The sequence below is a fragment of the Myotis nattereri genome (assembly GCF_964212035.1).
Source record: "Myotis nattereri genome assembly, chromosome: 9".
Taxonomy (NCBI): Eukaryota; Metazoa; Chordata; class Mammalia; order Chiroptera; family Vespertilionidae; genus Myotis; species Myotis nattereri.
The window spans coordinates 75102743-75125433 of NC_138084.1; the positions used below are offsets into that span (position 1 = coordinate 75102743).

Consider the following 22691-nt stretch of genomic DNA (forward strand, 5'->3'; position numbering starts at 1 on the left):
TGAATTCTTCTTCCTATTGCACGATCCCACCGCCCACAGTGCAGTTAAAGAAAACCTAGCTCTGCGCCCCTTACCTGCTACCACCAGCTGGCCACGGAATTCCATCTCCCACCCAGCGCAGAGCCACCTCCTCAGAGATGGTACGAGAGTGTGGTGAGCAGCCCCTCCCGCTCTCTCTGGTTAATGGGGCTCCTGGACGATTAACGAGGACGCTGGCATCTCTAGCGGGCAGGACCCTGGAGGACAAGGTCTTCCCAGAACTTCTGGACCTGACACACCCTGGAAGCTGCTGCTATGGGGCGTGCCCAGCATGTGAGCACAGCAAGGCTGGGCCCCCTGCCTATGGGATCTTATCGCTAGAAACAAATGCCATCAGAAGCAGACTCATTGCAAAGGGGTTACTCAAGCCTCTCACTCTCTCAGCTCCTAAATGTCCCATAAAGGCCGGGCAGATCTGACACTCACACCAGACGACTGAACTCAAGAAAACAACGGACTGAAGAATGCGGAGAAAAAAGGGCAGAGGATGGCAGGGCCACCCCCATTCGGGCACCCTGTTAAGCAGTAGTGAGGACATTTCTTGCAGCCATACCCAGGCGCCTGCCTTTGACACTGACCATGTGGCCAGTGCCCGCGGAGGCAGGCTCACCCCAGCATGTGTTAAGGGGTCTCCCTGAGAACACAGAGGGTGGGACCAATCGACGCTTCTGATCTATGGCTTAAGACCCACCTGCCAACTCCTGGAGGCCCCCACACGTCCGTCACACACACCCCCATTCATGCACAACCAACCATTGGGAGCCACAGACTGATCTCATCTTGTTGCTGCTTGAATAACTCACTTTCACACACACAGCTCTGTTGTAGGCAGCCCGCATCCTTTCTGGCCTCACTTCCATTGGGAGGAGATACCTGGAACCTTAGCTGAGAGCCCAGGGAAACACTATAAGTAGGACAAGCATGAGGGGGCCAGACCTAGACCATGGGGAGATCAGAACATGTTGCTACCATACTTCAACATGGCAGAAAGGGCATGGGACCCCTCTGACAGGCTGCAGCTGTGTGCTGTATGCCCAACTCTCCTGCCTGTGGATGGCATTTGGCTGGTATGGAAAAGCAGAGAGTGATGTTGAAGCTCTCTGCTTGGAGGGATTTGGTCAATGAGGAGACTGGCCACCAGCAGCAAGGGAGCTGGGCCGGAAAGCAGAACTCTCACTTTATTCCCACATTGAGCTGGTCCTGCATCCCTAGAGATGGACCTGCAGCTCCTACTGCTCCCATCATGATCTCTAGCAGACTGGATCATCTTTCATGGATGGGATTTCCCAGTATCTATTTTTTCCACTTGCTCTGTTTCAAGTGGTTCAATTTAATCAATTGCAAGACCCTTGGCAGATAGGATTTTTGATGAACTCGGCACCAGGTCTTCCTTCTCTTGAGGGTCCCCAAAGAGAAGAGATTTGGACCATGGCTGTGCAGGTAAGCAAGCATCAGATAGAAAGCGCTTAACACAGGTACGTGGTCCTCGTATGAAATGGCAGATGGCAGAGAAGGTCTCACAAAGGAACCTTACTCAGCTTCCCAGGCTTGGCAGGAGCTGGGGCTTTTCCCACCCGAGGGCTCCCCAGGATGGGCTCAGCATCAGTCCTTTGAGGCCAAGTGACACAGGGCCTTTGCCCAGGATGCTGGGCCAAGCCTTCCTGGGAGTCCAGTACATCTCAACCCACTGCACAGGTAGGTACGAAGCAACACTAAGCGCTGCATGGGAACCGATCATGAGGATGGCTGTAAGCAAGCACGTTGTGAGGGCTGTCCAGGCACATTAGGAGGGGCGGCACTGCATTAATTCCAAGCGGGGAACTCACGGAAAGCAGAGGGCTCGTACCTGGGATGGCTGTGGGTTGCGCCGAGGTCCTGAACACAAAACGAGCCGCCTTGGACTTCCCCTGCTGGTTCTCAGCCACCACGTAGACCTCATACTCAGCATTCCAGTCTAGGGACTTGAGCATGATGTGGTCACTGCCAGACGGGAGCCTGATCTCTGGTTTCCACTCGGAAGAGAGTTTCTGGGAGACACCGACAGGAAGGACACAAGACACCAGGCAGGATTAGGTGAGAACACTGGTGAGACTAGCTAACAGAAGAACTTTGGTGTGTTAATAATGATTGGTGCAAAATCCGATGTAATAAAAGGCTAATATGAAAATTGTCCCCTCAACTGGGAGTTCAACCAGGAGTTTGATCAGGGGCGGGTCCAGCCGCCCAACTGCCCAGGGCCCCTCCCCTTGGATGGCCCTGCCCCAATCAGCCCCTCCCATCCCAATAGGGCAGCAGTTCTCAACCTCTGGATCACGACCCCTTTGGGGTCGAACGACTCTTTCACAGGGTCGCCTAAGACCATCGGAAAACACATAATAATTACATATTGTTTTTGTGATTATTCACTATGCTTTAATTATGTTCAATTTGTAACAATGAGAATACATCCTTCATATCAGATATTTACATTAGGATTCATAACAGTAGCAAAATTACAGTTATGAAGTAGCAACGAAAATAATTTCATGGTTGGAGGCCACCACAACATGAGGAACTGTATTAAAGTGTTGTGGCATTAGGAAGATTGAGAACCACTGCAATAGGGGGTGGGGCCTGCCGGCCAACCACCCGCGGCCGCTCCCCCCCAGCCAGCCGGACCCCACCCATGCACGAATTCGTGCACCGGGCCTCTAGTAATGAAAATAAAAATCAATGATAGAATGTGGTGTTTATTCTTTACCAGCCTGACAAACCCTAAGGATTACACACGTCAAGGGGTCAACCTTACATGTTCGCAAACACAAACAGTGATGGTTGCTAGTGGGACATGAGTATCAGGTGTACATTTTACCATTAGGTCCAATCCTGGGCCACTCAGAGTGCCCACAGGAAGGTACACTCAGCTCAGCAGAGCACTGCACAGGGCAAAATCTGCAGCTGGCGGTAGAGGGTTCCTTTTTCTCCTTGAATGCTCTTTCTAGTTATATCCCTCACCGCACCAATGAGCTTGTTCTGAGTGGGAGTTTATCAAGCCACTGGCAGGTGACCTCCTCGCTAACACAACAAGGAGGCTGGCCGAACTCCTGAAAAGTCTTCAGATGGTTTCACAGTTGCTCCCTCAGCCCACCTCATCACAGTCTTTAGAGAGGTGTAGGCTGGGCTCACAAGAGCGTTTGGCAAATGTTTACTAAGTGATGAGCTGCTCCTCAGCAGAGCAGAACACGCTCTAGTGTCACCTGGGAGGTGGTGTGGCCCACGGCGGAGCTGCAGGGAGACTTATCTTACAGCACAGTCATCTTTCCAGGCAGAAGGACTGGCACCAGCCAAAGACCTGCCTTCAGGAAGGGGCCGTGGCCACCACTATTGTGGGGAAATGCTAGAGGGAATGCTAGTTTCCTCAGCATCTAGCCCGGAAGTGGAGGTGCTGGAAGTTTGCTTGTGCATATGCCACCATATGGTCCCTTTTTTAAAAAAATATATTTTATTGATTTTTTACAGAGAGGAAGGGAGAGGAATAGAAAGCCAGAAACATTGACGAGAGAGAAACATCAATCAGCTGCCTCCTGCACACTCCCTACTGGGGATGTGCTTGCAACCAAGGTACATGCCCCTGACCGGAATCAAACCTGGGACCCTTGAGTCCGCAGGCCGATGCTCTATCCACTGAGCTAAACTGGTCAGGGCATATGGTCCCTTTTTAATTGAAAACAAAGAAATTCAGCTGTCTTTCCCCTTATTTCTCTGAAAAGCTTCTTTTGTTGGCAAACATTGTTACCAAAGAGACAACCGGTGTATAAAGCACGTATTTAATAAAGCAATCATGATGTCATATAATACATGTTAATATATATTAATGATATTTAGCAAACACTAAGTTTTCAGAGGATGGTCAAGGTTGTGGAAATCTAACACATCTCCGTGTTTTGCCCCAGCTGTCTTTCCAGCTCAGACCTGCCTGGCACAGCCACGGTGATTCTTCTGGAAAACTGAGACCTGAGGAGGCCTCCACGGGAGGCACTTCCCGCCCCAGCCGGCACCTTAGCAGTAATTACTGTATTTACCAGGCACGGAGGTTTCCAAGTGCCAGTCACTTTTCCGGTTTGCATATATTATAACTCATCTTTATAACAACCCGATAAGCTATTTTGTTCCCATTTTACAAAAGAAGAAATGGAAGTTTGGGGAGACTGAATGATGTATTTGGGTCACATGCTGGACCTGGACTCCATGTGTGTCTGGCCACATCAGTGTAACAACAGCCGGAGGATTCCACCCGTCCTCACCCCCAGCCCTGTCCACTTCCAGTGCTGTCAGGCGTCTGCCCAGCACCTGCGTCTCCTCCAGGACTCTGTGCGGTGTGTGACCTATCCAGGTGAGGGCTCACCTTCCACCTCGACAGGGCTGATCCAAAGGCAGAAGGAGCAAGTCATCTTCCTGGAAAAAGCCTTTCTTGGGGGCTAGTTGAAGGAAGGCAACTGCTCTGTGGCTCAGTATTTCCTAAGTAAGAAACCCTAGCAATAGACTGTTCCCAGTGCTCTGACACTGCCTCAGCAACTGGCCATGGTTGGCAATGGCCAAGGGTCATTCTTAAACCAAAACAGGAGAGAGATTCTAAATTGGGGGTTGGGGGTGAAAGGTGTAATGATGGAAATCTTAGACGGGCGCTGAGCCAACCAGGAAGAAAAGGCTTAGGGCCACACTCATAGTTAGCAGGATTAGAACAGCTCAGTGGGGTGAAGAGCTGGTGAGGGAGCTCGCCCAGTTTCGTCCATCAGACAGATCTGGGTCTCAACCCTGGCTGGCCCGGCCTTGAGAGGTCGGGCTCTTCCTGACTGCACAGCCCTCACTTCCTCTGCCACGCGTGGCGGTCACTGTGAGGCCTATTTCATAGGGTCTTGTGGGGAGAAATTGCATGAACTCACAGCACCTGGCCCGTGAGGTTGCAGTGATTAGAGAGCAGTTGCAAAAAGCACAGGGTAATGGCAAAATAACTTTGTACGAAAGTTCAAGAAGCAGGAAAAGCATCAGGGTATGAGTTTCTCACCACCACAGCCATTTGGGAGGTTTTGGAATGGCCCCAGTGTGGACATGAACTAACAGCTGTAGGTCAGTCTTGAGATTTGGAACCCTGATCAGGGCCCAACACACAGAGTGATGGTCCAGACCGCCCAGTAAGGGGCAAAGCTGGACCTGGGACCCGTGTCTGTCCAGCCACATCAGGCTCTGCCTGTGGTTGCCCCACCACGGTGTGTGCCAGGGTTTCGGGGCAGGGCTGAGCCCTGGGAAGGGGCACTCACCGTGCGGTACTTGACCAGGTAGTGTCTGATGGGGGAGCCGCCGTCGTCCTGCTTGATCAGGTTCACCTTGATGGAGTTGCCATCCTCTCCCATCTGCCCTTCGAGCTTAGGAGCGCTGGGTTCCCCTGAAACAGCCAGTTGGTTCACGTGACATTTTCCTCCACAAAATGAAACCCATCCATCAGGAAGGAATGCACTGATGGGGTGGGGCTGGGCTCTTTTGCTTTCTCAGAAATTCAAATGGTTAAAAAGCAGAAAACATAAGACTTTGGATTCCAGTTAGATGACTCAGACTTAGCCCAAACTTAGGCCCTTTGGGGATGTTCTGGGCAACTGGCTCCCTGGAAGCACAACCCTTCCCACTCCTGAGCTGGGCCTTTGTTCCTGTTTCCCCCAGGAATCTGCATTTTCTTTTCGCTGCTATGCTCTTACAACTGAAGACTTAACTTTTATAAACCTGATATTTTGAGAAGTGGAATGGCCTGAAATATGGAAAAATGGGAGCATTTAAGGAGAAAGCTCACATGCATAAAATATCTTTTCAAAGCAGCCTAGTTTCTTCTCTGGATATCCAAGTAATAACATTAAAAAATAATTTAAGTTCCTGGCTGTGATTAAATAAAGCACAATTTGCCAAGGTAAGTTTCTTATGTATCCTGCATTTATGGCTCAGCTGATTGAGATAATCCTCAACACCTTGTCTTAAAGTAATAATCACGAAGCCCCCGTCTTTGTGAGGAGAGAGAGAACAATGTGTTTAGCAATTTTCAGCAGAAAAGGTCCCTGTGTGTCTTTATTTGCAGCTTGTGCTCAGTGGGCAGCGCTGCATCCAAGGCCGAGAGGGAAGATGTGCTGTGCGACAGGCTGCTGGGGTGGTGTGGGGGGGCTCGTCAGTGAGCGAGGCACTGATTTACTTTAAGATAAACTATTTCATTAGTAGACGCTGAAAGCAATGAGGTGAGAAATGTGTGCTATGGAGAGTTACAATGAAGACTTCGCACACTTCGAAATGCTGCACTTCCTGTGTGAGCCTCCTCTGAATCGGTTTCATGGCCTCACATGGGACGCTTGGGAGAGCCCAGAAAACAGACCTTCTGCGTGAGCTGCCTGGGCTTGTGCTCTGGAAGCCAGAACCACAGACGTGAGACAAGAGCCAGGAAAGGCTTGTCAATAGGGTTGGGACCTCAGCACCCCAAGTGTACCTTTGGAAACTTGTGAGAAGGATGCTGGCGAGGCCCTCCAGCCCACTGTCCTGGGTCAGTTACTCTGGGAACCTCAAAACGGCCCTGTGTCCTGCTCTCCCTTTAAGACAAAGAGGAAGCAGAGAGAAAGCTCAGGAGAGCTCTGGTACCCAGCCTGGGCCAGCGGTGTGCGCATCACCTGGGAGCTCCTTAGAAATGCAGACTCGTATTTTAACAGCATCCCACGTAATCCATGTGCACATGTAGGTTTGGGAAGTGCTAGCAAAGGGCACACATAAATGCTGCGACAGTGAGGATGCATAACCTTAATGCTGAGCAACCAAGTATTTGTGCTTGTTATGTGTTTGTTTTGTTTTTTTACCAGTGATTAAGACAAAAGAAAAACAAAAATAAAAAAGATAAAAGGGCTTCAGGCAAAAACTTGTCCTATTTTTAAGACATTCTGTAGTCACAGGCCCCAATGATTCATGGAGAATATTTAGAAGATAATGTCAAGGCATGCATGCTTTTCACGTTCTTTTGGCCCGTTCTAAGACTTAGTAATCCAGTTAGGGCTTCTATCACCATGAATACCCAGTGCGGAGAGGAAATGCCAGGAGTACAGGTTAGTAGGCCAGCTCCGTGTCACTCACCAGTGCTGAATGGTGGATGTAGGAGATGCAGGGGAACTTTACAATGCTATTCTCTGGCTGGTTAGGGTGACCAGCTCACTCTGGATGGCCTGAGACTTTCCAGGTGTTATCACACCCGGTCTTAGGCTCTGGAGAAACTGTTAGTCCCAGGAAAACCAGGGGCTTGGTGACCTGGCACTGAATGGATATGGACACTAGTCATTATAAGTTTCTGTACCCAGAAACGCAATATGGGCTCTGTGATGAGTGGCCTGTTTGCCTTCAGGAGGAGGGAGGAGGCGGCATCAGCCGCCCTTCCAACACACCCATTGGGCAGGGACCCAGCCCTTCCCCAGGCACCATGGAAGGGAAATAGAGATTAAATTATTATTATTTCCTCTCAGATTTGGGCAGGGTGGGCTCCCAAGGCTGAACCGATACCGCCAAACATGGACCTCTACTTTGAGGAATATCTATTTAGATGAGGTGCTTTCTCTGATGTTTGTGAGATCCCTTTAAACTGAATGCTAAGGATGCCGCAGGAGAGCCCAGGGGGCTGGTGCCTTGGACGGGTCTCCACATTTGAAAATACAGGCCCTGGACCCGATGCTCTCACTCTGACATCACTGTGACACACCATGGCCACTGCCCCTCATGGACTGTAAGGTCACCACATCTATTTCCATGACACTATAAAAGACAGAATTTGAAATATAGGATATTCATCCATTTTTAGGAAATGCACCCCAAAATCAATCATTCTATATTTCTTGGCACAGAATGGTCCTTTAAAAAATTTTTAAGTTATCTTAAAAAGTCTTATCTTTTAAAAGAGAACCTAAGTCTCTTCAAAGACATATGAATGAAAATCTCACCAACGAATCCCTGTATAAACCAACAGCTCTGATGAAGGCACTCTCCTATTCTATATAATAAATGGATAATATGAAAATCGATCAAATGGCAGAACAACTGATCACTATGACATGCACTGACCACGAGGGGGCAGGTGCTCAAAGCAGGAGCTGCCCCCTGGTGGTCAGTGCGCTCCCACAGGGGGAGCATCACTCAGCCACAAGCTGGGTTGACATCTGGTGAGTGCAGTGGCGGTGGCAGGAGCCTCTCCTGCCTCTGCAGCAGGGTTAAGAATGTCCGACTGATGGCGTAGGCCCACTCCCTAAGTCATCAGTCGGCCATTCTTTCAGGGCTTCTGGACTGCTAAAGGGCAAAGGCCAGGCTGAAGGGACTCCCCCCGTCCCAGAGTGCAGGAATGTCGTGCACCGGGCCTCTAGTCTTTGTATGTTTCAGAAAAACATCATTGGGATCACAGAGAAACCACTACACTATATCACAGTTAGAACATGGTTGTAACATTTACCAGTTAGAACACTATAACTTGCTATCGTTTTATCTCAGTGACAACCATGATACTCTGATATGTGTGTACTACTTTCCCACATAACTTAGAGCATTTTATATCATATAATATTCAGGTGTGTCATTTAGAGTGCTTTAAATATGAGTTATTCAACAAATGTATATAATGAGTACCTACTAGATACCAAGTAAGCTACTGGAGTTTCAAAGGTGAATAAGACACATGAAAAAAACTGAGTTATAATTAATTAAAAAAAATGCTGGGGCCCATTTATAAAAACATAAACCTTCCTATGACAGTATTTCTAAAGGAAGTGCATATTCAACGAACATCATAGGGATTCTGACCCACTTTGTGGCTGTGTTACTTATCGTAGGCACATCAAGATGTGGAAAGAGCAGGATTTGTTTAATCAATTGTCCTATGCATCTTCAAATGTTTACTGCCAGTCATTTTTTTAAAGGTTAGGTAAGGAGTAAAGAAACTATTTCCTGAACTCTCTGTGCCAGGGGGTAGGGGAGGCTGGGGGAAGGTCAATGGGGAAAAAAAAGGAGGTATATGTACTACTATTTGTAATACTTTAACCAATAAAATAAAATAAAAAACAAAAACAAAAAAGAAGTCTCCAGCCAGCCTGGAGAAGGAGGGGAGCTGAGGCTAAGGGAGTGGGCATGGCCTTCAGGAGGCTCCCTGCTCTGCAGAACACATTAGGGGAGAAGAGTATTTAGAGGGTCCCCACGTGCACTCTGATCTGCGGTGGCTGCTCTGATTGAAATCATTATGGGTAATTTCAGCAAAACCAATATTGTAATTATTTGTAAATGCTGGTTTGCAGTTCAGCAGCAAGAGGCAGGTTGCTCCAAGAAAACCGTGGGGTTAATTATACCCTCTGAGTTTAGCTTCAGCCGCGAGTCTTATTTCCCCCCAAAATATTTTCTGTAAAGACTAAAACAGCGGTACCTTAAAAATGAACCTTGCCAATAACAAATATGAAATATCAAGCAGTTCTGGTATTTTCTAGAAGAATGTGACTTGTGGACACAAGAAAATAAAAAAGACTGTACCATAGAGACCACCTATAGTCAGAAATACTACATGCAGGTCCTACGGATTCCTCTTATAAACGGCAATTTAAATGCGTATTTCTGGCCTTGCAGATTGTAGGTTCTTTTTTGGAATTATTGTGCTACTGTGCCCTGAACCTGGAGTCAGCTTCGTCCTTCCCCTCATCAGCAGAAGCTCTGGGGTCAGATCTCTGCTGCTGGGTGTCTGCATTCCACAGCAGGAGTGAGAGCAAGCCCCGGCAGTCAGACAGCATTTGTGAAGTTTAGGAGGAAAACGGTCTACTACTTATTACTCTAAAAAGCCCGACACCAGGAGCTGTATCTTCTGAATGAAAGGCTAAGGTGCCAACAGGCACCCCGAGAAAGGCTGGGTCAACCTGGCGTCTCCCCTCATCCACTCTGCTTTCTCTCCCCCAGCACTCACAGGTTTGGACATCGGAGATAAACCCACGGTGGATGTAGGGGCTGTGTTAGAACCTCTCTCTTTGTCTATCAAGTAGGATTGTCTAGCATTAAAATTCTTGTTTCTTTTGTTTATCTTAACTCCTGTTCCCACTTGTGTATGCCTTTTCATTGTTTTAAAAAGCCTAACATGTATGATTTAGCTGTTTAAATATGAAGCCTATTTGATTTTTCCAACTCAGAAACATTCACAAATACGTCAAGAGGTTAGGTGTTTGACTGGTCCTTAGGGACCAGTAAATTCCTTAAGGGAATCAGGATTGAGAGCTATTACAACACTAAGTCTCCCTCCTGAGACCCAACACTTTGCCCTAGATGCCACACAAGCCAATCTAACGTGATCTGTGCTGCAGACATTCTTGGACCCTCGAACTGTGCCCAGTGTACGGAGAAAGGATGCTTAGCTCCCTGTGGCCAAGCTCACGGAGGCGTCTAGCTCACAAATCCCGTCCAGCGTGGGACTTCCCAGGAGTTAGGAATGTGAATGTGTGTGCTGGGGGAGGGGTGGGCAGGGAAAGGTTCCCACAAAATACAAATTAACCAGTCACAAATGAACTCTGACAGACCAAACCACAAAATACCAGTTCCCTTCTCGTGGGTATCATGAAAACACCAACAGATTAATTATCTTTGTTTCATCATCCTAAAAAGAAAATATAACCACCAAGGTATGGCTTGTGGTTATGGGGCCGATCCGGGCTGAAGAAGTTATGACAGAAATAACTGCTATCGCCAACAGTTAACTCGGCTCCCGCCTCTGAGGCCACAGGCACATGCTCTACATCACCTCCTGGAGGGCAGAGTACTCCTGGGAGGAGCCTCACACTAGTGAACCCTGGGGATGTGTGCACTTTCCACAGCCCCCGTCCCTGTCCCCTGTCCACGGATCTGGGCCGACCCTTCACTGCCTGCCCTAGTCCCCTGGCGCTAGCTCTCCACCCTGGCAACCAGCAGCGCAGGGAGTCCTTGGGAACAGAGGCAATTAGAGCAGAAGCCCTGGTGGAAAGTCTATGCGAGCTGCCCGAGACCGTGGCCATCCGACACAGCTGTAAAAATAAAGGAGGGAGTGGAAGGGGTGGTTAGTGATGTTTCAATCTAAGAAGGAAGAGTGGGTGTTACAGAGTTTAGTTCATCAGAACCAGCATGTCCTAGTACGAGTCAGTGTCAGTAGCTAAATAAAAAAAAGATCATTATGAGGGTGGGGAAGGATCCATGCTCCGACATGCAGCACACTGAGCAGGGGAGAGGGGGATGAGAGGGGGGCAGGGGCTGCTGGTCACACACATGCTGGTGGGGGAGGAGTCCCATTTACAGAGTCCTCAGTAGCTGACGGAGTCACTGGTGGAAGCAGGCCCTGCAGTGACACATGCCATCTCAGGGGCACTGAGGTCCCCACAGCAAACCCACTGCTGGGCTCTCTGGCAGGGGCCTGAGCTTCCCTGCTGTGAACTGCCACACCCAAAGCTCGGAAGGCTCAGAGCCAAGAGTTGCTGGGGCCCGGTGCTCAATGCCTGTTCTCACCTCCCTTCTAATTCAGTGCTGCTGGGCCCAGTGAACACTGTGGGTGGGAACCCCAGGGGACGTAGCTAGATCCTCCAGCACATGCTAAGTGCACCCCAGGCAATGGGATTTCAGCAGCTGTGGGGTGTACAGCCCACTGCCCGAGAGACTCCCTGCTCACTGACACCCTCCGCATGTAGGTCCAACTAGTGCCCAGAGAAAGGAGGCAATAGCGCCCCGAACTAACAAGCTTTATTCCTCTCCCCCGTAAATGTTATTTGCTCTAATCTCTCCGTCCCCTCAAATTTTATTAATAACGGCCATTTCCTGCTTCTCATCTCAATGACAAGTCCTTTGCCCGTCCCTTTGCCGCTGGCAGGAGAGGGTCCGGCTGTGGAATGCTACAGGCTCTCGGCGAACGTTTTCGTACCGGCCACATTTTTCACTGACAGCTGAGACCACTGCTAAAGTGTGTTTCTAGGGCAGCTGCAGGAAACATCTTCAAACATTTCGTCCCTTGCTGACGCTGTCTGGGAGAGCTCGCTAACTAATCTGCGGGTTAGTTTCTACCTTGTGAACGCTGTGCTTTGTTTCATTCTGAACTATAGCATTGCACAGAAATGGCCAAGCTAGTTCTTCTTTTTTTAAAAAGTACATTTTTATTCATTTCAGAGAGGAAGGGAGAGGGAGAGACAGAAACATCAACGATGAGAGAGAATCATCAATGATGAGAGAGAATCATCAATTGGCTGCCTCCTGCATGCTCCCTACCGGGGATCAAGCCTGCAACCTGGGCATGTGCCCTGCCTGGGAATTGAACTGTGACCTCCTGGTTCATAAGTCGAAGCTCAACCACTGAGCAACACTGGCTGTGCTGGCCAAGCTTGTTCTTAAAAAAGAAAGTAAAAGGTTTCAACCCAATGTCTGCTCACACTAAGATTTCAGGGGGAATGTCCAGGCTTTGTCCCTGCACATCAGCCTCTGAGCAGTCATCATGGTCTAAAGGAGCCTGATCCCCCTTGGGGAAATGATGAAACCACAGTATTTGGGGTGGAACTTGGAGTTAAGAAAATCTTAGGTTCCCAACATCCCCTGTCCTAAGACTCACACATTAGGATACCTTTTAAAGTATGTAAAATATATGATCCGATGTTTCCCTGCTTTGGGGAAATAAGGACAGCTCTGCTCCAAGACCTCTTTCCAGGATTCCGGATGTAAATGGGACTAAATGGGGACACAGTGGCCATGCTGAGAGAGCCAAAGTCCTCAGAGTTGGTCAGTGTGGAGGGGGTGGGAGAGGGAACATCACAGGACTCACACACGTGGGGAGCACTCAACGAAATGACAGACCAGGAGCGAAGAGCATGCGAGGTGAGCTGTGGATGGGTTTGTTCCTGTGGATGTCGCCCAATCAGTTTTCAGAGAAGTGAGGTCAACCGGGGCCCTCGCATGCATGGGCACACTGGGCGTTACTGGGGTTAGTTTCGCTTTTGTGATCAGTGCAGCCTGTATGTGTCTCAGGTTGGGATTTGAAGAAAATTTTCCGTGAGAAGAGAGCAGAATGCACATGACTCCCGGGCCAAGGTTCTGAAATCGTTGTTCGCTTTTGCCGGGAAAGCTGTGAGCAGGGGCTGCCTTTCTCTGTAATCGTGAAATATTTTCACAAAGTCGTGACAGTTGCAATATTAACTAATTATTTAGTCACTGCTCTGTACTTAATTAGCCTACAATTTTATCTCCTTTGCTGTAATGGCCAATCACGTGCTTCTTGGTCACATGGAGCTCTCCTGTCATGGTCACACAAAGTGACTGGCTTTGATTTGTCCCCCCTGCCCGGGAGAGGGTCGCTCTTGACTAGTGACACCTCAGTGATCACAGCAAACTGCTCTAGTTCAAAATTCTTAAGTCTCTCATCTCAGAAAGTCCTCAATTTGCATGAATTTCATGAAGCACTCTCATTGGTTTTAAGCAAATACAACCTTTGCAACTATAGGGTTTCACTGTTGTGAACAAATACATTTTCACATTTTCATGTAAATATGACTCATTTTAGAGTAACTGTGGTTTTCAGAACTACTGGATAAAGTTAAACAACAATGTCATAAAGCTAATTTACAAAACTGTTTTCTGGGAAATAATTTTTGCGAACTATCTGGTAAAAATTCAAGTTTGCAAACTGTGCTGTGGCTAAGTGGTTTTACTGTAGATAGCAGTTTGCATGGCCAAATTCTTAAAGCAAAACATTAAACCAAAGGCTGTCTTGGTATCAAATTGTCATGTGAAGGCTGCAAAGAATGATGAGTTCTGCCTGTGAATTGAAAACAAGAGGAACTCTCCCAAATGGCTTTACTTAGGAAATCTGAGACGGGAAGCAATGAGCAGGCCCTGGGTGCCAGGCCGTGGTCCCAGATTTATTTCACTTATCAGAACAAAGAGTTTTACCTTCTGTTCACCAGCGTGGACGACATCATCAGCACCATGCAAGCCACATGACAAAGTCACATGATACGCACGCACATGATTGGTTGAAAGGAAAGTGGAGAAGGTCACATGGAAAATACAAAAAAATTAAAAACTGATGTAAACAATGGGCAGGGAGAAAAATCAACAACAAAATCACAGACTAAATAAAAGGAGAAATCAAATTAAATTAGCAGCATATATAGGAAACATTGGGAGGGCGGTAAAACCGCCCAGAAATGGAGAATAATAAATCATAAAGAGCATTTGGTTAACACCAATAAGCATTAGATACAGCTGCAACACTGCATATTAATAACATGTCAAGGAGCATGTAAAGTGGCTTTAAAACGGGAAGGTGTTTCTGTCAGGACCCGGCTGGCAGAGTCAATCCGGAAACTGCTGAAGGAAGAGAAAACGCAAGTCATTATCACAGGTTCCAGAAACATCTCGGCACCCTTGGGGAACAAGGGCAGGGAAACAGAACATGGGTGGTGAAGGAAAAGTCCCCTGACGCTTAAGGCGGAGACTGAGCTCTGTGAGGACAGGCCGGCACATTACGTCAAGAGAAGTCATTTCATTTCCTTTGGTGCAGAGGAGGGGGCCTGGGCATCTTTCCTCACTTCCCTACTCATGTGCCCCAGTTGTCCCAGGGGCCACGACACATGTAAAGGAAGAGGTCAGTGTAGGAAGAAAACAGGTGTCCTTCCGGTGGTTGAGGCAACAGCTCCATCAACAGTGAACAGAAATGAAACCCCTAACCCAAGAAGCTGAGAGTCTGATGTTAAACAAATGCTCAGCGTTTGTAGAGACAGTTAACTCTTTAGAACTGTGGCTGCATTGGTAAGACACGTTTTGACTTTTACAAGGAAAAAAATCGTTTTCTTGTTTGGATTTATCCACACTCCTTTTCGTTCTATGTTGTGTTTACACTCCAATTTGTTGCCTAAATGTGACATGAATGACCTTATTTTGTTAGAAGGCATTTTGGGTTTCCCACCTCAACTTCCATAGGCTGAGGGGAGTTTTGGCTATTGCCAGTTGAAGCTGGGAGAGAAGAAGGGCCAAGACGGGAGGTGAAGATATCACTCTGGCCAACTATTTAAGAATATTTTGAGAGAAATGTTTTAACCAAGGTACGTTCTCCCTTGCTACTGTGAGCTGATAGCGTGCAAGCTTCTTACCGTCCGACACACACAGGTTCTGCACATGCCCACCATTGGTGTCCTGTAGGCATTCTTACAACTGAGAAGTTCATCCTTTGATTTTATTTAGGACACCTTCATTCATTCATAATTGTGACTAGATCAAAACACATACACACACACACACACACACACGACATTCTTTCATTCCAGCCTCATCGACGGACTGATGATTGGAAGATTTCGTGTGCTTCTAGCTGCTGTGCTGTTAGTTCCACTGCCATTCAGCTGTGCAGCATTTTGCCTTCCTGTTGAGCAATGCATTCATGCTACATACAGGCTGCTGCCCAACTGTGACTGTCTTTCCTTTATCTCGGTATCCATTGGGACCTACAATTTGGGTCAGTAGCCAAGTTGTTTAAATAAAAAATCAAACTTTCTCCTGTTTGGATGACACTATGAAACATTTTATCTGTGGGCAGAAATGCCTGATATTTAATAATTAAGCACATGTCAGGGGAGAAACATCTAATTCTTCCTTAAGGAAAAATATGGATCCAAGGTTGTATTTTACTTCCAGAGAAGATGGACTTATGTTGAGGCACCTTAAATATGTAAATGTGTAAGGCGGCCTTCTCCCCTGCGCCTGGCACACACACTGCACACAGGAGAAGGGATGGGGGCATCGTTGTTAGAAGAACAAAGGTCCTGTTAGTTGCATTCCTTTTCCAAATGCAAAAACCCATCATCTGAATTAAACCCACGTGAGCCCAGTTCATTTTCACCCACTCTGCTCTGCTGGCGGAATGAAACCTCAAAAGCGTCAGGAATTAAAATTCACTGCAGCACACACATGAAGAGAACACCAAGAAAACAGGCCCTTCGCTATGCTCTGCAGTATGCAAAACACCATTCCATGCAACACAGAACCAGGACAACCTTTTCTTCTCCGTTCCATTTTGTGTGGAGAGCCTGGCACGGGAGTGGGAGTGGTACTGTGCACACCTGCTTTCTTCTGCTTTCTGTGGCCTGACCCCAGCCCTGCTCATGGATGCATGCCACTCTTTGGTGCACTCAGACATGTTATAAAACCTAAAACTCTCACACAGCTGAGGACCCACACTGTAAACACACACACGCACGCACGCACGCACGCACGCACGCACACACACACACGCACATCTACAGTTGATCTGTCAGGGGATTTAAGGCCTAACCACAGCGTACTTCATTCGAGTTTTAAAACGATTAGCTTGGAGCATGTTAGGGCTGTGATGAAGTGCAATGTTTTCCACAACGGAAAAGATGATATGGTCTGGCCCCAACTCTATCATCAGGAGATGAATTCCAGAACTTTCATCTGGATGCTCAATACACAAACTTGAGCAAGCCCGGTTATGCTTGCCCGGTTTTTGGAGGCAGGCTGTCAGGACTCAGCCAGTCTTCCTTCTTGGCTTCACCCTCTGCCTTTCTCCAAATAGCCATTTTTTCCTACTCCTTCCCTCGTTTTCTTTTAGCTACTGCTATATGAGCGTGTGGCGTGTGTGTGTGTGTGTGTGTGTGTGTGTGTGTGTGTGTGTGAGCATCAGTGGGGCGGGACAATGAAAGCTGGGAAGAGATGCTGTTCTTTTGTCTCGTCAGGGTTTCTCTAATCCTTTTCTAATTTTGACTTGAGGATAAATTTTGAGAAGTCTCCTCATGCACAGGTATTCTTTACATAATCACCCCAGCTCCTTGGGTGGTGCCCGGTCTGCTTTCGTGGCCAAGCACACAGCATGCTCAGAAAGCCACACTGGTGAGGAGCGACCATGCATTCTCAACTGTTGCTTTAATACAAGGGAAAACCATGAGCAGCACTGTGACCCAGAAGTCAGATCCGCAACAAGCAGCAATCTGGCCAAGGGCAGCTCAGCTCCGTACTCACTAGATGATTCTGTGGTTGTAAGGGCAGGAAGAGGCCAGGTTGCTATGGAAACAGGAATCACAGAAAAGGCTCAGAAAGGTAGAGGAGGAAATGGACATAAATTCATAAGTGTGTCTATCTATTTAAGGCATTATGATAAAGAAAAGACAGGGATGGTGAAGGAGATATTCTCTCACTGTTTTCTTCCCTGATTTATCAATGTGAATATACTTTAAGGAGATTATCAGAGATTTTGCCAACAAATCACTCTGACACATTGAGAAATAATATAACCCTCATTTACTCTTACCATGAATTACAGCTATTATGTGCTGAGCCCTGTTTGTCATACTTGATCTTTAATTCTCACAAATACCTACAAGGTAGGTAAATCTATCCTCCATTTGAGTGGTGAGAAATCTGAGGTTTGGGGAGGCTGAGAGACTCACTAAGATTATGAGCTGTGCACAGAGGTGGCAGAGCTGGGATTTGAACCAGGCTGTTTCCAGCTCTTAAGCCGGACTCCTGCTGCTGCAGTACACAGCTGGGAACGGCCCAAATGGGGTGGTGGGCCTGCTCCTGACTCAATCAGGTGCAACAAGAGGCTTCTGAGCATGGGGCGGGGTCCCCTCTTGTGGCTGTGCTCGAAATGCAGGGACTTCTGACATACTAAGGAGAACTCAGCCACCCCTGCCTGCACCCTGTCTGCTGCCTTGGGCACGGGTTGGCATGACACTCTGGGACTCACTCAGCAGCTGTCTCGCCTTGCTCATTCCCCCCAGAAAGAGGTTCAAAACTGTAAACAGGGGAGGCCCGGAGCTCCTTCTACTGTGGAGGATGCAGGGGACACAGCGACAGGGCCACCAATAAGTAAGATTGTACGAGGGAGGCTCAGCCAGGATGATGAAGGCTGGGACTGACCAGGCGACATCATTGTCAGGCTTAGTGGCACTGCTCCTGGGCGGGCAAGCTCGGCTTGTGAACACTATGATGTTCTGTGGGAGGGGCTCAGGGGAGAGCAAGTAGCCCTCCTGGTTTATAGAGGAGAGAAAACGAGGCCCGCTGTGGAGGTGAATAATGTGCCTACGGCCTGGCACATCTGCAAGCAGACACTACTTATTTTCCCACAAATATTTATGAGAAACATATGCATATATGAACAAAGCAAAAGGTCTAGGCTTTGCTTTCTAATTTCAGTGTCTGAATCCAACTGTGCCAATTAAAATGAAAGCGAAAACATAACACCCCTGAGGCATTTCTTATGAGCCTGCAGATAGTTTTCTGGGCAAATTCCTTTGGCCTCTCTGAATACCAGCTCGGGTCCAGTTCACTAAGCAGCCAGCACTGGCCGGGCTGCAGCAGCATTTTCGGTCCAGAACCACACCCCTCCCTTGCCTCCCCTCAGGGAGTGCTGCCGCCCAGGAATCGGGGAGGCCCTGTGCCTATTTCTCTTCTCATTTGCTTCTCTACAACCCGGAGCCGCTTCCCACCAACAGAGTTGAGTTATCACCTGGTGCAGGTGATAACACTAGGCAGACCCACCGTGGCTGGTGGCAAGCAACCTGCAGAGAGATGGATGAAGAAAATGATACTCACTCTCTGGGTGAGACAATGGGACAGGAGTGGAAGAGCTAGCAGGAGCCGCTGAGAAAAGAAAAATGAAGGTGAAAAAAAAGAGATAAAAGATCATCAAGGCGTACAGATGCTGCATGAAAAAAAGCGGGAGAGCCAACCCTGGGACTTCAGCACAAGAAGCTGCAGTGAGTTAAAACGGGCAAGAAGAACACGGTGCTCGAGAACAGGCAGCTGGAGGACCAGCAGAGGGCAGCGCCATGGATCTGTGTGCCTGCCACGCCTGCAGCTCAGGCAAGGGACTGGGCCAGGAACAGCTGCAGAGGCCTTCGGCCCTGCTGGAAACAAACGGCCGACTCAGCAGGGGCAGCTGTCCCCAGGGGAGTGGAGAGACAGGAGGAGAGGGAAAAGAGAAGGCCGGCTTTTTATTTTAGGTGTCTCTATGGTGTTTGTATATAGATATGTATTTATGCTGACACATACAATTGTAGCAAAACTTCTATGTCTCTCCCTAATTTCAATGTCTGAATAAAATGAAAATGACGGCCCTACTTATTAATGTTTACTACCAATAGAGATTCATGATTGTTTGGCATCTGGATGAGAAAAACCTCTGCTGCTCTCCAAAAAAATCCCTACAGAATGTGATTCTCTGGATGCTGCTTTGTGTATGGAGAGCAATGCAAATAATACTGTTATTCTCGCTAAACAAGTAACTCTAACCAATGTTAGCATGGGAAAACGGACAGAGATGGTGCATCCAAAACATTTGGACAGCTCTTCAGTTTTCCACTGGCAAATCTCCCCCCGCCCCCACCTCCCACTCCCAGATCACAAAACAAAGTCCCTCTGAGAGCTGGATGAAAATTAGGAAAAACGTCACCATGTCCTCAACATTGCCTTGATCTTCCTTTCACCTTCCAGATGCAGGGATCTCATTAAACCATGCAAGTACAATGTCACTGGGGTCAGAGCAAAGTAGGCTACTAACTCATCATGATTTGATGGTCTGGTTAATTCAGGTAAAAATGTATCTTTCTCTTTTATTTTTTGGCTTGAGTTGTTTGCATAACTATCTATATTATTGTAGCAAAGGGATAGAGTTGTATGTGCTTTAATCACAATATATTACAATGCATTTAACTTACACTTGCAATGTACCATCTAGGGGCAAAATGTGAAAACAAAAATCTCAAGATGCCTCTTAAAAAGTAGAGACTCATTCATATATAATCATTTACGTTGCTTCATGGCACAGAAGCAATTAAGAGGTAATATTCACACAATGAAATGTTGAAGGTGAAGCTCAATCATGAGGAATAGTTTCATAACAAATTGTGACATCATCTCTTCAGGGCCTCAGCTGCTCTTATAGGAAAGCATCCCCTCCCCCAAGACAATCAGTGGTCGTCAGCTTTTCACCTGAGAGTGTCTTAACAGCGTGAAGACATCGGTCCTAAAAATACATGTGACAGAGGTACTTTCCTAGGTTGGAGTTCCATCTGTTTGTTTAAAGCCATAGCTTCCTCAAGACCTTTACACACACATTTATGAACTGCACACAAGAACCTCCAAACAGGTGAGCCATGCTTTCTAATCCAGCAGCTCAGAAGCAGGAGTCCTTGAGGTATTTGTGCTCTCTGGCTAGTTCCATCTGCTCATCCCTGCTTTGACATATTCACGCCTCTGAATGTGGAGAAGTCTATTATGGAATCGAGAAAGCAACCCCAGTATTGAGACATCTCAACGAACTTCAGGTGATGAGGTAATGTGAAATGCACTGGCCCTCGCCTAGCTCTCCCACTCAGGGCTGGCAGCGATGGCTCTCTGTCCAGTGTGCTAGCTCCGTTGATCCTGTACCTTCTCTCCCTTGGGGTGAGGGTGCACCCAGGACCCAACTCTGGGGCTGTGTTAGTTCTCCTTGTCTAAGAGAAGTTTGCCTTTTAGTTTTTAAACTGTAATTTTATTAAATGATTGAGAAAACTAACTGTTCAGGCCACTAACAATGCCTGCTACTGCATTACTCATGATCTGCTTGGAATGGAGAGCTGACCCCACCGTTTCCTACAGGGCCTCCTGGGATCTTGGTTAATTACCTATTTTCATATATCAAACAACAAACAACAAGGTCTGGAGGTCTCCTTTAAAAAAAAATTAAACACTGACTTTCAAAGCAGCATCTGCTATGGGAATTCTCACCTTTACAAGGGCTGAGCTGGCAATGAATGAAAACCACTTATAGTCTTTGAAGTTCAAGGCCAGTGACTCCAATTCGGTTCTCAGAGCCTAGTTACTGGTGAGAAACTCAAAGGGGCCTCCCCACAACCTCCCTCTCAGCAAAGTAACTAAGCCCACACGGAGTACTGATAACCCACATCTAGAAGAGCATGAACCGAAGATCAGGCTAAGGACGGTGTCAGGACCCGGACAGTGTCACACCCAGAGTGGTGCCTGCCTTCTGCAAGCAGCTGCCAGCCCAGAGCAGACAGCTGTCAGTCCCACCTCACAGCTCCACCCCTTCCTGTCTCCTGCCAGAACTGGTTTCTTCAGAGCCACCTCTGCTGAGATAGTTAATTTAACACTTGCTGAAGATCTCAGAACGCCTACACCAAGCTACTTAGTTTCTGCTGTTGCTGCAAAATTTCTGAATTCATTTTTAAAAGATAAGCTTCCCTGAGTGTCTTTCAGGAACGAGGAGCTTTTTATGAAAAGAGTGTTCAGCTCTCTGAATACCTTTCTTCTAAGTCTCTTTGGGTACTACTTCCCCCCACTATTCTGAGCGCAGCCTAGGAAGGGGCCAGGCCGCAGGGACTGAAGTGCGGGCATCTGTACAGGTAGGGAGATCACCTCACAGCTCTGCTCCCAGAACGGCGGGCCGGCTTCCTGCCACCCTTGCTCCCTGAATTTGCAGTAACAGCTTACACAATTAGGGTCCCTCCCACGGAGAATCACCCCTCTCTACATGCTTGGCAGTAGAATTACTAAGTAGCTGGTTAGTTTTCCCAAACATAGAAACGGCAGTTTGCAAGTACCTCCTGCTTTAGTAAAGAGTAGTGTTGGCTGAGCTGGGGTCTCGATCCCGGCAGCCCCCTGCAGGACATGCCGTGGATTGGAATCCAACCTCATGCTCTGCTTTACAACTGCAGCTGCTGCCCCACCAGTCCTCCTGGCGCCCTCCAGCTGCCTCCCTGACAGACAGAACCAGGACACGAGGAGCTCGATTTTTCTATCTCCTAAAAGCAAATGTGGAAATCCTTTCACATTCTTTTTCCTGTGAAGGGATTTTGAATCGAGGCCTGGTGATGATGTGGCCACTTTTCTGGCCTCCTGGCTAAAGATGAGGTGGGGCTATAGTGTATTATTAAGAGATCACCTGCAGATGCCCACTACGCTTGGCTTGGCAAACATCACTGTTGCCACAGCGTAAGTGTCACACACAGAAATTAATACATAAACACAACTTCAAAAGACACAAAAGCTTCATGCTCTAAAACAGAAGGAGGGTTAGCTTCCGGGAGTACCTATGGACATTAACCAGCACACAGCTAGGCTATGATCAGTGTGGTTAGGGCCTGGACAGCAGCATCTACTTCAGCCCCTAGGGGACAGAAGAGACTGGAACTAAATTAATAACTAGGACAGAGATGCTAATGCCATGGGAACAAGTAGCGAGGTATGAAGAGGCACTTACGTGGAACAGGGGTATCTGCATTTCCCATGGATGGAACACAGATGGAAAGAAAAGACAAGAGATAGACCCAAGGAAAAAAAAACAGATGTAAAAGAAATGACTTGGATCGCAGAACACAGGGCACTGGAAACTCAAATTATCAAATTATTTCACATCCAGAAAGAAGCAATTCCTGTGGGAGGAAGATAAGACAGGCTTTCTACTTCTTGGAAGAGTAAGGGGATCTCTTTCCAGGGCCCCAGCTTCAAAGAGAAGGAAGCAAGGATCCCCATCTGCTTTATAATTCCAGGAGTCAGCAGCCTGGGCCTCTGGGACCACTTGTGGAGTCTGTTCTCCACGGTGTGGGGTCTCCTGCTCCTCCCAGGGC

General features: G+C 47.7%; 1 protein-coding gene across 6 annotated transcripts in view; it reads right to left on the reverse strand.

Moving 5' to 3' along the window:
• Nucleotides 1-22691, reverse strand: part of NCAM1 (neural cell adhesion molecule 1) — a 330901-nt gene that overhangs the window by 16498 nt on the left and 291712 nt on the right. For all 6 annotated transcript variants that reach the window (XM_081098797.1, XM_081098798.1, XM_081098800.1 and 3 more), the window contains 2 exons: nucleotides 5337-5461; nucleotides 1886-2066 (listed from right to left, as the gene is read on the reverse strand). In XM_081098797.1, coding sequence (XP_080954923.1) covers nucleotides 1886-2066; nucleotides 5337-5461 — 306 coding nt within the window. The remainder of the gene's footprint in view (nucleotides 1-1885; nucleotides 2067-5336; nucleotides 5462-22691) is intronic.